Source organism: Amblyomma maculatum, chromosome 3, assembly GCF_055883805.1.
Source record: "Amblyomma maculatum isolate TAMU_Amacu chromosome 3, ASM5588380v1, whole genome shotgun sequence".
Lineage (NCBI taxonomy): Eukaryota > Metazoa > Arthropoda > Arachnida > Ixodida > Ixodidae > Amblyomma > Amblyomma maculatum.
In genome coordinates, this window is record NC_139346.1 from 178,297,248 (window position 1) to 178,310,483 (window position 13,236).

Below are 13,236 nucleotides of genomic sequence, written 5' to 3' on the forward strand. Positions count from 1 at the left end.
TAACTGGTCCAGTTGACTATATTTCCTGCAACAGGCTCTTGCTCGACTGACATGTCGCTTCAAAACCATTACCAAATATCGCATAAATTAAGCAACAACCTGGTAGTGATAAACAAAACTTGGGGTTCTTAAGTCTCCTTGAGGAGCCTCGTTAGAGTGCCCGCACTTTGCTACCTGCTTATTCACCGTATCCCGTAATTGCTGCCTCTATCGCATATCATTAGAATGCAACCTTAAGCCACCGCATTATATAAAATAGCACCCCACACATAGCTATATAAAGCGCCTCTTTACCGAAGCCGTACGAACGTGCCCTATAGGAGTATAGTGTGCCTGACTTGGGATCTAAGGGTCCCGCTTTCAATAATTCCCCTTTCACCATTACATCTTATTGACCCTGTCTGGTTTGGCAGCTCCTGCCACATTCAACATGTCATGTGTTCTCATAGCGCCAAAGGTGTCTGGCTATATCACCAACTAAAGTGCCTCTTACCAGAGAGGTTTTTTTCCGACTTTCCACCGAAAGAGCGGGCGCCTGATTTTCTGTGGAACGTGGCTTTTCATTTTATCGCATCGGCTCAAACAGTCTCAACAGTATAAACAAATGTTGTATGCATAGGCTCCTTTACTTGCAAGGCCACTCAGACTAGCGCGGCAAAATTTAGAACAAATTGCATGCTTATAAAAAAAAAAAAAAAAAAAAACCTTCGTAGCTTTTTCTGATATGTCCTCGCAACATAACCTGCGAGAAAAGCTTCTGGTGCTACCTAATCGTGTTCATCTGCTTCACAACACATCGTTAAAAATTCTAGTTCACTGGCCAGCTCCCTGGTAACTAAATAGGTTAAACAACGTGTCGGGAGCACAGGAAAAGAGGACGACACAACTAGCGCGGTTGTGCCGTCTTCTCCTGTGTTCCCGTCACGTTGTTAGCACGGTTAACCGATAATTAATCACCAACAAGTCCAATCTGCTTTCCCTTGTAGCAAATTCAATGGCAGCTGACAGGGCATTATGCTTCAGCATCTGGACTTTTTAACCTGAGCGTCGCTTTCATTTCAGAGGAAGCGAGTGCATTTCCACTCCTCGCTGCTGTCTTTGCCTGAAGCGAGCTCAGCGGATAAAATTAGAGGGTCTCTAGATGTCTCTTAAGCGCAGGACGGCGAAAGCCTACCCTTCTCCTATCATATGCCTCTCATCGTTTGCCACAGTACGTCATTTCAAGACGTCGTTTGATATATTGGTCGTTTCTCAGTCATGATGAGTCTGTCTGCGTAGTCATTGTAGCCCTTATCACTCATAACTAAGCAGGTTACTCATTTAGAATCAGCAGTTGTCATTACATGTCGTCGTTTCACATATTGGTCATTTCGTAGTCATTAACAGTAATGATGAGTCATGCCTAGCTATTATAGTCATTACCATAATTCGCTAAGCACTTTTACTAACTTCTAATCAATTGCGGTCATTACATGTCGTAGTTTGATATACTGGTCATTACAAATCATTTTAGTCATTAGCAATTGTCATTACCGCTATCAATGTCTATTTTTAACTTTTATTGATTGCCTATAACCATCAATCATATTCATTTTTAATCTCCCTCCTTGCACGTCCGCTTTTGCGACGGGCACACCAGTGCACAGATGCGACGCACAGACAACCGGAAAAGCTTCTGCGCATAGATTTTCGCTCCATGAGCCTGGAACGGCTTTCACCTTAAAAAACAAACGCATCCAGTCTCAACGTTAACGTGCTTGCACACGCGCACACAAAAAAGTTTGCGTTTACCACGAAGACGCGAGGCGAACGCGCCAAGAAAGGAAGCAAACCGCGCGCTCAGAGCCGGCGACCCCGGCGGCGACGTGTCCCCGAACACTGGCGCCCTCAGCAGAAACAGCGGGCGCAACTGTAAACTCCCCAAGGACGCGCTTGCGGCGCGACGCAGCAGGCCGCACCCAGTGCGCTTCCATCGATCGGCCGTGGCCGGAGACTTTGCATAGCGTATTGCCATAGCGTTGTCCTTAGAATTAAACTTTTTTTTTCATCGCCCACCCCAACCACTTCTCCCCCCCCCCCCTTCCCCGGTTTTGAGCCCTTTCCCTCCATATGCTATTCCGCTTCTGAACTAACACTTGAGTGAGCTCACGCTCACGCTCACACTCCCTCTTCATTCTTTACTTACCGCCATTCGTTATTGCCTTGTTCTGATGTCGTCTCGCAGTTCCGCCGGCCATCGTGGACGCACAGACGGTGCAAACAGTGACCATCCGGGAGGGGGAAAACGTGCGGCTTCGCTGTGCGGCCACGGGCCAGCCGGAGCCCATCATCACCTGGCGGAGGGATGACGGCAGACCTATCTATGGGGAACGTTTCCACGGTCAGTTGGCATATGGGGCGCGTTAAATATGCTTGAAAAAACACCACTGAAAGTACTCGGCAGGACAGACTGCGTCTGAAGCCAATCTAGTCTGATCTGATGAAACCTTAAAAGAATCACCATTGCCCAGCCGAACTTAACGAAATCGAGCTCAAAGAACGTTTACTGGTGAGAGGTTCTGAAAATAAGCGCAGCGCTGGCCTAGTAACCGAAGTGCCTGTTTCTATGGGGGAGGGGGAGGGACAGTGATCGACTTTCAGTGCCGCCGGGAAAACACCGGTCTTACACCTGATCGCGTCATTCTATGTGGCCGTTTTTAGAGTCTCTTGTCCAGGATGGCCAGCTGAACCTGACGCAAGTAACAAGAGAGGAAATGGGACGGTACTTCTGCACAGCCTCCAACGGCGTGCCCGTGGAAGCTACCAAGGAGGTCCTCCTGGAGGTCACTTGTAGGTACACATGCTCACTACCCCTGCTATCTGCTCGTTGTTTTCTTTTCCCATTACTTGGCTCTTCAGCGTTTGAAACCACACAATTGATCAACATGCTGTCTACAGCGTGCTTAACTCCAGGTGTTAGAAATGGGAGGAGGTACTTTCTACAAAAGGAAAACTTCCACAGCGCTAAAAAGTACAAACACAAAGATAGAGGATGGGCGCTAACTGTGGAATTTCCCTTTAGTCCAAATGCACCACACAGTCCATCAACAAGTCTTACTCGACACTTTCTACTTTTTCCCACAGCTCTCTAATGCTAACAGCCATGAAATTTCCTGTAGGGCCCATATAAAGAAACGGCAGTCCAAATTGGTCAAATTCGGGTGTTTAAGGATTGTGGTGGTGCCTGCGGTTATTAACGAAAACTGTGTCCTAGTCGTGGACATTGAAATTGTTGATAAATGCACTACCGCCTGGCAAGAAAATCAGCTGAAAAGATGCATTAGCAAACGTTCTAAATGTAACAATTGCAGGGGCAACTAATATTAAACGAACGTTTTTTAAATCTTCCCCGATCTGCCCTTCCCTAAACCCATATTAGCCGATACTTGCCTGATTTCATCTGGTACGGTTTTTCTGTATTCGTGTTTGAAACAGGCGTTTTACTTTCACTTTGCGTAAAAATGTATTGCAGCGTATGGAGGGTGGGGGGGGGGGGGGGGGGGTCTATTTTTGTAACATATTCCTTCAGCCGGCGAAGGTTAGCAGTACCCTGCCGAACACAAGTGTCATCGTCCGCATGATGTCTTTTGCGAAGCAGGGTCGCATCACCCGTTGGCTGTTTATACTGGTCATAACAGGGGCTTAACAGAACATCCGTCACATTATCCTATAAAGGGTCTTCCTTCCACATGCAACTCACGCTCACATTCGTGTCGCATTATGCGAACACTTATTCAGTGTTTTCTCGATAACTCTCACTGACGAGCCATTTAATGAACTGAAGGTCGAAAGAAACTTCTCCCTTGTACCGCCAGTTCCTCCCTTCGTACGGATCAAGCAGTGGTCGGTGGCAACCCGTGTGGGAGGCTGGGCGCTGCTCGAGTGCATCGTCGAATCCTTCCCGGCGGCGGTGAACACTTGGACGCTGCGCTCAGGTCGCTTCCTCGAAGACGGCCCCAAGTACCGGGTGCGCGAGGTGGACCGCGGCTACACCACTCTGATGACGCTCAACGTGACCGATGTAGAGACGCAGGACTTCGGCCTCTACCACTGCGTCAGCAAGAACGCCTTGGGACAGGCCATTGGATCGCTTACCGTCTACAGTGTGTATAAACTATCATTCTCTGCCCCCTTCTTTTTTTATTTTTTATTTTTTGCTGGAGGAGTACTGAAACGTCGATATCGGCTCTGCTAAATTCTAAAATTAAGTTCTAAGAGAATTTTCCTGGGCTACTAAAACAACTGAGCAGACGCTGAGGTAGCGATCGACTATCGAGCTTTAGCTGTAGAAATATACTGCTTTTTTTTTTTCGATAAACTGATTCAGCAATGCTGAAACCGTTTACATTCGGATCGCATGGTGTAGGCCCACCTTCGCTATATTCGGTATACTTCTTCGATTCGGTATACTAGTATATCCGAAATGAGCGCTGTGAGAGAAATTTAGATCGCAATGTGTACAGCGCAAAACGACGAATCGTTTGACCCTATCCGGAATGTCCTGCGAGAAATGGGTTGATAGTTTGACGATCCTCAGTGGAAATGGTTTGGGAGAGCGAAAGTCGCCGGTACGAATCCGCTGCGTAGATTAGGTGCCGACTAAGCTAGCAGTTTTGTGCTCCGTGACCCGCCGAATTATTTGACACCACCCCGAACCTTGTGCGCCAAACGGGCGGCTCAGAAATTGTATACAAATGTTGATACTAAAGGTTCCGGCTCGCCAGACAGGGCTATATATAGCGAAATGAAAGAGTGCCGCCTTTATGCATCCGTTGTTGCTATCCAACTGTTGTGTAACCTGTAGTCACGTGGTATGGTACCGCCTTGGTCACGTGGTATATATGTCGTTGCTATGCGACGGCCACGCTACGTTGTTGTTTTGACGTTAGGGCTCACGTGACCTTGAGAAACGCATAGAGTAGAGTTAACGCTCTAAAGCTAGAATACTATAGTGTCCCGATGCATATTTAGGCATTTTCCTATTCCCGGAAACACCGAGGCAGACGCAGTAGCCAAACGTGCGCCTGCACTCTCACTTCTGGCCATTCGCTCTTGAGATGTACACTGAGCCCATTTTTGAGGTCAGTGCGTACTCAAATCAGCAAAAGGATGTGGTTTGGACAAAATGTAGAAGAACTAACCAATATTTTATTGGATCACTACTACAATATAATAAGGACCAGACTGAAGTGGGAGCTGACTGCTCTTGATGAAAACAATTCATTCTTCAAAAGTTGTTAGGCCAGTGGCTGACGCGTGCACGGCAAAAACGGAAATTCATGGCGCTGAAATCATTTCTTGAGGCCAGCAGCACTCTTTATATATTAGATTTTGCTCGGATTACAAACGATTACAGCCGCTACCTCTATTCGTTGGAGTCTAGTGAGCCTGCAAAACATTTTGGGGTACATCTTTCAGTTCAGTCGCTATTTGAACATGATTAAGATTCACATTAATTTCCTTGCTTTTAGTCATTGTGTTTATGTTCTTGACAGTTCTTATATAATTATATCCATCTGTACTCGCTTACTGCTACTCTCTTGCGTCCATATGTTTGGCGATTCTTATATTCCTTTTAGGCTCAATCCACGACTATTGTGCTTGAGAGTACATTATGCATGCTTTTCGTATATGTTAGGTGATTACTCCCACACCAATGTTCTTGTTTCTGACGCGAGTACTGTGTTCTCTTTGTTATGCACTTCGATGTTGTAGATGTGCTTTGTCCATCTTTATGCAAAATCAGTGCAATTGTGTTTTGTAAATTGTGCAGAGTAGATGATGCTAGATGCTAATATCAGGTATCGTATATCCTTTGATGTTCACGACAATAAAGAAAGTGTTAAAGCATTCGGAAACCGGCACTGTGACTCACAGCCGTGGAACCAACCCGACGCCTTGACTGCACCCATTTCGCAACCTTAAAACACCGCAGACTTTGACAAGCTTCATCACCCTCCCCAACATGGACTTAAATATACAAACCCAACTATCTTCTTTCACCCCTGAAGAAGGAGTCGACCACCTCCGAAATGTCAGGGCATTTAAAAATTAAATAATTGTGGTCGGAGAATGACTCGCACTTTTTTATACGCCGTTTTTAATGCGCGCACATAAATCGCGACACATCTCCGCGGTTATGGCTAAGCGCCTTCAATGCTTGATTCGGCAGACCAAGGTTAGGAGTTCGATACCGGCCAACTGTGTGCATTACAATGAAGATGAGATCTGAAATTGCCGGTTTACGGACACTTTGATGCCCTTGAGCGGTGTCAGTTGGTTTCATGTAATTCCGGAGTCGGCCAGTATCCAGTGCCTAATATTTGAACATCACCTTGCATTGGGGTAAACCCACTGGATTAAATCAAACCAAATCGGATTAAACAAGTCAAATGAAATAGAAATTCGTTTTCCAAAAGCTGAGTGGTCACTTGAGTGAAAAGCCGGTAAAAGCCTGACGAAGGCCTAGGATAACTTATGAACCTATCCTGTATGCCTTCCAGGCGAGGACGAAAGGACCGAAGAGTTTGACGATTCAGAGAGGACAGCCGGACACAGTAAGTACGCCTTTCTCGTGATCACGGAGACGGGCAGCTGATGCTGTGGACTTTATTAGCATGGCGCTTGACGAGTGTTTGCTCTTGGCAGCACCACCGACCAAACATACCATGGGCGACTGCAGGCGGTGCCCGGATTGCAGCAGCGCTCGGCTGAAGACGTGTGGACCAGGCGAGTACTGCACTACTGTTCTGTGCACATTCTTTTCGGGAAAATTGCTCCAGCAGAAAACTTAGCGCCACAACCACTCTAAATATTGCTCTCCCTCCGAATGAGTGCAAACTAATAAATATAAGAAACAAGACTTAAATAGCCTACATTGTGTTAATGAGAGGGGAAGAGTAAAAAGACAAAGATGTGTTTTTTTAATGTAGGTACACTGAGTAAGACATACGAAAGCTTTTGCGCATAGATGGAAGTTGATGAAGAAAACGTACAATGCACAGATTAAAAGTGTGCTGCGTCTTAACACGCGGGATAATCAGCTGCGGTGATAGCTATGAGAAAGATAACGGTTATTTAATGAAAGGAAATGTGGGGAGGTTGGTCGGTGGCAAAGAGAACCTGGACTGCTGCTCCATACTGGGGAAGGGGAAAAATGGAAGTAAAGGAAATTAAAGGAAAGTTATGGCGCGAATGAAGGGTGACGATGTCATGGTACAGTGAAATTCCTTACGGTTATCCAAGTTATTAAGGAGACCTCGCACACACTTGCGACATTTCCGTTTGTAACTGTATACACACGTGCATAGGTGAAGAGAAGAGCTATGCGCTTCTGTATCGGGCACGAACGCGTACACACGCACACCACGCACTGCACGATGTTCCGAACTCGGTCCCCGCGTGCAATTCCTGGGTTCAAATTGAGTTCCGCTTCGAAGGTCTCCTTGTTTTTCTTGAGCTGTGCAGAGAATTCACACAAGATCAGGTTTCACAATGTGAAGCAGTGCTTTCGCACGAAAACAACCACTGCAGAGTAATGGTAATTGAAGTCGACCATTTCTAACACAGAACAAATGGTCAATTATTGCACTTCTTCAATTATCTTGCAGGAACACTGACGGACATCATCAACGTTCAGAATGTTGACAGCACCGTAAATAGGACTAACTGGATGGCCAGGAGACCACGAAATCAGGGTAAGCGAGTCGAAGGAAAGTGCAGATAATAATGGCTAACATTCTAATATCGTGCAAAAGCACGGCATTAGAATTAGGTGTTGCGCAGGTTTTGGTTTCGTCATGCCTGTAGCTTTGTGTAGTTGGCTCAAATGAGGCTCACATTTTTCGTTAAGCCGCCTCATTAATTGATTGACCACACGATTGCAGCGCCATCTTACGGGACTTACCGCTACCTCGGCAACGCTCTGCTATAAAGTGTTACTCAGTAGTTGAGCAATCACAGCTGCTCCACAAGCAAGACGAGGTTTTGCTTGAGGTAGTAGCTTCCGGATAGTGTTTTTGTACTAAAAATTCATAATTACTTCTTAGGCGAGGCTCTTCTTTAATAGGCGTCTGTACAGCACCATGAGGAAAACTAAAGACGAATCCTTCATCTTGATACTGTTGCCGTGCTCGTTCCCACGTGTGCTGCTCGACGATAGTAACATGATGGAATAAGTACACATGGAATCATACATACAACCTTAAAGAGCGTATGAAAAGTAGAAATTCAGTATCATTAATGTGAGTACAAACGTAACTGACAGGAGGTGTAGAATATAATTTATCGCTACTTATATTCAGACTCTTTTCAAACGTCTAATCCGAAACAGAGTGCCTGGTGACGCGTCGCGTCATCGAGCGCATCGGCAAGCCAGTGTTGAACCGGAAGCCCGGCGGCGCGTTCAGCAACTGGATGCGCGAGAGCACGCCTTACGACCCCAACACCTTCTACGTGGCCAACGAGCTGGACAGCAGCTCGCTTCTAGAGTTCCCCTCTAAGGCCGCCTTCCAGAGCGGTACGGGCTACCGTACGCTGCGCCTCCCGACTCCATTCCACGGCAACGGTCAGCTGCTGTACAACGGGTCGTTCTACTACCACCAGAACGACACAAACTACGTCGTCCGGGTGTCACTGATGGGACGAAGCAGCGGGGACCCGCTAAAGTGAGTACTGTGGATCAGCATGCCTGATGCAGTAACTTAATAATGCTATACTATGCATGACTGTTCATTCAGGATAATCGTTATCACTGGCCCAGCTACGTCTCCTGCAGCACGAAATCATCTCAGACAGCTCCAAGTGGCCAAGTCCTGCACTACCTGCGCTCACCGTATACGTCCGCATATTTCGTTATCGCATCTGCCCACCCGAATCTCGGCTCCAGCGGCCACGTTTATAACATCGCGTAACCATCATTGCTATCCCAAGGGACCATCGGTTGTCTTGCCTTCTTGATTTCGACTAGGATTTCGTCAACTCCTGTTTACTTCATCACCCATCCTGCATTCGCCCTCTTTGAAGTTACCTCCTACCAGTTTTCTTCTCATAGCTCACTGCGTTGCTTTCAATTTAATTACTGCCTCATGGCCATAGATGTCAGGTGTCAAGATGCAACTATATTGCTATACGTTTTACTTGATGTACATTGGAAAGCTCCTATTGATGACCTTAGAGGATCTGCCCAATGCACTATATCTCTTCAATATTATAACTGTTCAGGACACATTGAGTTTTCTCTTTTGAATTTAACTCGGAAAAAAATAAGGGACTCATTAAGACATGCGTATGAAAGAAGCCAATAGCTATCGGACCTCAGCAATGCATTATTAAACGCTTTTTTGCAATGCAGGTGACGGGAGTGCGAAAACACTGTTTAGTTCCCTATGATACATGTAGCAGTTCTACGTGGCTCTTCTGGGATGACAGAACATTGCACATCCCTCGCTATGGATTGGGGTGGTACTAGTGAATGTCTCTAGGTCAGGCTACTGTCAGCTCAGCTACACTTCAACCTCAAAACTGAAGATTTGATAGCCTATCCCGTGGCTGAACTGTTATAACACTGTGCGTTGATTACGGAGGTATCATATATTTGGACAGCACCTCACTTCTATTTTGCAATGAAAAATCTTTCAGGTAAAATATGGATTATTGCATAATTTCTTATTGGCAAACTCCACAAATAAAGACAACATCATTCCCTATAATTTCCAAAGTTCAATGGCTGTTGGCTTTCTTCAGTACAGGACCAGGCCACTGAAAGGGGAGTGCGCTCAGGACTGCATCAAGTTCGTTTCTGTCAGTACTGTGCTCGAAGTACAGCGGAGCTCCGTGTTCTGAGTTCCAGGTTGTGTCGTCATCGAGACGAAATCACACTTCAAATGTCAGAAGTTTTTCAAGCCGTCCCAAATGGAAAGCAACGAGTCAGTTATTGTTCGCTTAATTTACAAAATTATGAAATTGGTTTACTCCTCCAAAAGTACTACCGCATAAAAAAAAGTAAGAACAAGAAGGTTTGGCAAGAAAAAATGCGACGATAGAGGAGTGTCTTTTGTGACACGCGTTCAGCATGAGTTTTGCTGTTTAAGTGTTGTTGCCCTCAGTGGAAGTACTTTTCAGTCAACGCCTGTTTGTGTCCTCTTCCATCCACTCTTTGTCTTTTGTTGTACTCTACGAACTTGGCCTGGCATCGTAGGTGAGACAGATGTTTGCTAATGAATATGTCTAGCTTGGCCGGAAGACATCATGAACGCTTGCTTCGTACTTTTTTATTTTATGCTTTGTTTAGTTAAGATTAGGAAGCAAGCCTACAGGAAAAATTTTGCGCTTATCAATTTCAAAGGTATTGGGGAAGACGGTTAATGATTATTTCCTCAACAGCGAAGATAATGTGCATTCCTGAAATGCCCTTAATATTGTCAGGGTGGCAGCACGGTTGAAGCTGGACGATGCCGTGTACCGCAACGGAAGCTACTTGTACGCGGTACAGAGGAACTACGTCAACATCTTGGCCGACGAGAACGGCGTGTGGCTCAGCTACTCCAGCCGCAGGTCCAACAACACAATGCTACTCAAGGTGAGATGCTTCTCATGCGTCCTTCTCTGTCTTTTCTTAAATACCGTGGCCTGTAGGCCTATGATGGAGTTAATGCTGAATAAGTCGGTCAATCACTATTACGTTTGCTGCTCAAGGTGAGATGCAAAATCACTATTACACAATGCTACTCAAGGTGAGATGCTTTTCATGCGTCCCTTTCCATAAATATCATGGCCTGTAGGCCTCTGATGGAGTTAATGCTGACTAAGTCGGTCAATCACTATTACTTCCGCTACTCAAGGTGAGATGCAAAATCACTATTACACAATGCTACTCAAGGTGAGATGCTTCTCATGCGTCCTTATCTGCCTTTCCATAAATACCATGGCCTGTAGGCCTCTGATGGAATTAATGCTGACTAAGTCGGTCGATTACTATTACCATTGCTACTCAAGGTGAGATGCAAAATCACTATTGCACAATGCTACTCAAGGTGAGATGCTTCTCGTGCGTCCTTCACTGCCTTTCCATAAATACCATGGCCTGTAGGCCTCTGATGGAGTTAATGCTAACTAAGTCGATCAGTGACTATTAATTTATTGCACGTCTCAGTCAGTATAGTTTTGTTATCACAAGGCAGCTGATTACTATAGGGAGACAGTGTGATAGGATGACCACTGCCGTCTAAAATTGCGGTTGATATGGCTTTATACAGGTGAATCATACAAATGCCTTCCGGCGCCCCATCTCAATGTTCTTCGAAAAATTCGTACAAATGCCCTCAGTACCCTGACATGGGTTTTCGTTTACCACATCTGAGTTGAGCCCGCATGCTTCCTCTCCCTCTACGTAAATATTTAACACTCCTATCATGGGTCCCCTCTCTTCACTGATTGTTTCGTGGGGTGTGTGATTGAATTTTTTTTTGTAGGTAAACTATCCTTGATGCGTCAGGACGCTAACTTTTGTTTCCACATAAAGTTGCTTACTACGAGCCTTACCGAAGCATTGAGGTGAAAGAGCAGATGCGAAGGCAGTAGCGACAACAAATTCTCTCAGACTTTTCGCTTGATCTTCTAAATTTCGGAGAAATGGCTGCGGTAGATGGATGGCGCCAGAGATAGAGGGCGCCACTTATAACTGCTATCAGCATAGAGACAGCAGCCAATCACCATAGATTACAGATGCACGTACACCTTGTAGATTTGGCGAACTGGAAACGAGATGGTCATATTTGGAGCAGAGCAGGATGTTAACAATTGTTATTGTCACAAAGTTATTGTAGAACATTCCAAAGGTTATCACTAAAATCAATCAATCAATCAATCAATCAATCAATCAATCAATCAATCAATCAATCAATCAATCAATCAATCAATCAATCAATCAATCAATCAATCAATCAATCAATCAATCAATCAATCAAGTGATTCTCAGCTTTTCCACAATGCATGTCACAAGGACATTTTATGCCTTACTGCGCAGGTACATGAGGAAAGCCTCCGGCCGGAGTACATCTGGAACCTGACGGTGGATCACCGACAGGTTGCGCACTTGTTCGTAGTGTGCGGCGTGCTATACGCGGTGAACAGCCTGAGCGAGCACAGCTCAGACGTTGGGCTTGCGTACGACCTGTACGCAGGCTCACTGCTCACTGATGCGCCAAGGCTCAACTTTAGCAACCCCTTTGGTAACACGACCTTCCTAACGTACAATCCGGGCGATGCGTCCCTTTACACCACAGACAGCGGCAACCAGCTCCTCTACCCGCTGCTCTTCAACGCCACCGAGGCGGCTCAGTCGAAGACCAGCGCTTGAACAGCTGCCTGGCGACGGACTCCCGATCGGGGCGTGCCTTTCTATTATTGGCGGCCCCACCCACCTTTAAGAGAGGTCAAGGAATGTAGGAGCAAGTAAAGAACCGTGACAAAAGCTTACTTTTTGTTTTAACTTTGTGTTTAAAGGCGTTGTTTCTTCCTCTATTACGCGACGTTTAGTGAATAAAGTTCATGATGGCTACGATCAGGGACTTACAGGGGTTTGCCTATAACTGCATCTGAACTTCTAAATCCTACTTTCTGTGGTCTTCTCTGCGTCTTCTCTGCTTTAAAAACTGTGACCAAATGCTTCATTCTCCCCATATGTGTGGGCAGGAAGCCAACGAATGCCGTTGCGAACCTGAAGCGCCATAAGAAATGGCTGACGTTAAGTCAGTGGGGAGCTGCAGATAGAACTAGCCTTGGGGGGAATATGATACCCCCGATATCCAGCTCAATACCTGGCTACGCGCCTGGTGATAAATCATCCAGCCAATGAGCACAGACGGCCTATAACATGTGGCAAGGAGTCCTTTCAATAGAAATCGGGCACGCCTAGTGAGAGAAATGCCAAATGGAGTACGAACCCAAATGAATGTTATTCCACTCACTTACCTTATTTCCCTCAATACTCAGCCAGGAAAAAAAAAATCGTTCGTATTTCGCATCCCCCTAAAATTATCAGGGATCGCGAATGGACGACTTTCAGTCGTAGCATTTTGATAAAGTTAGCTCGACACGGAGGAGTCTAACAAGATGAGCTTGAAGCTCCTTCCCTTCCAGCGTTTGCAGCGTAGCCTTTTGCATAGAAACCCCTACGAGGAAAAAGTTGAAGAGGTT

General features: G+C 45.8%; 1 protein-coding gene across 1 annotated transcript in view; it reads left to right on the forward strand.

The window, feature by feature from the left end:
• The window catches only part of LOC146197059 (uncharacterized), a 37,639-nt gene extending 25,012 nt beyond the window's left edge, over positions 1–12,627 (forward strand). The window contains exons 8-16 of the mRNA XM_084598795.1: positions 2,225–2,380; positions 2,701–2,829; positions 3,855–4,142; positions 6,543–6,596; positions 6,688–6,768; positions 7,650–7,736; positions 8,372–8,705; positions 10,465–10,618; positions 12,065–12,627. Coding sequence (XP_084454921.1) covers positions 2,225–2,380; positions 2,701–2,829; positions 3,855–4,142; positions 6,543–6,596; positions 6,688–6,768; positions 7,650–7,736; positions 8,372–8,705; positions 10,465–10,618; positions 12,065–12,397 — 1,616 coding nt within the window. The 3' untranslated portion in view covers positions 12,398–12,627. The remainder of the gene's footprint in view (positions 1–2,224; positions 2,381–2,700; positions 2,830–3,854; positions 4,143–6,542; positions 6,597–6,687; positions 6,769–7,649; positions 7,737–8,371; positions 8,706–10,464; positions 10,619–12,064) is intronic.
• Positions 12,628–13,236: the final 609 nt, after the last annotated feature.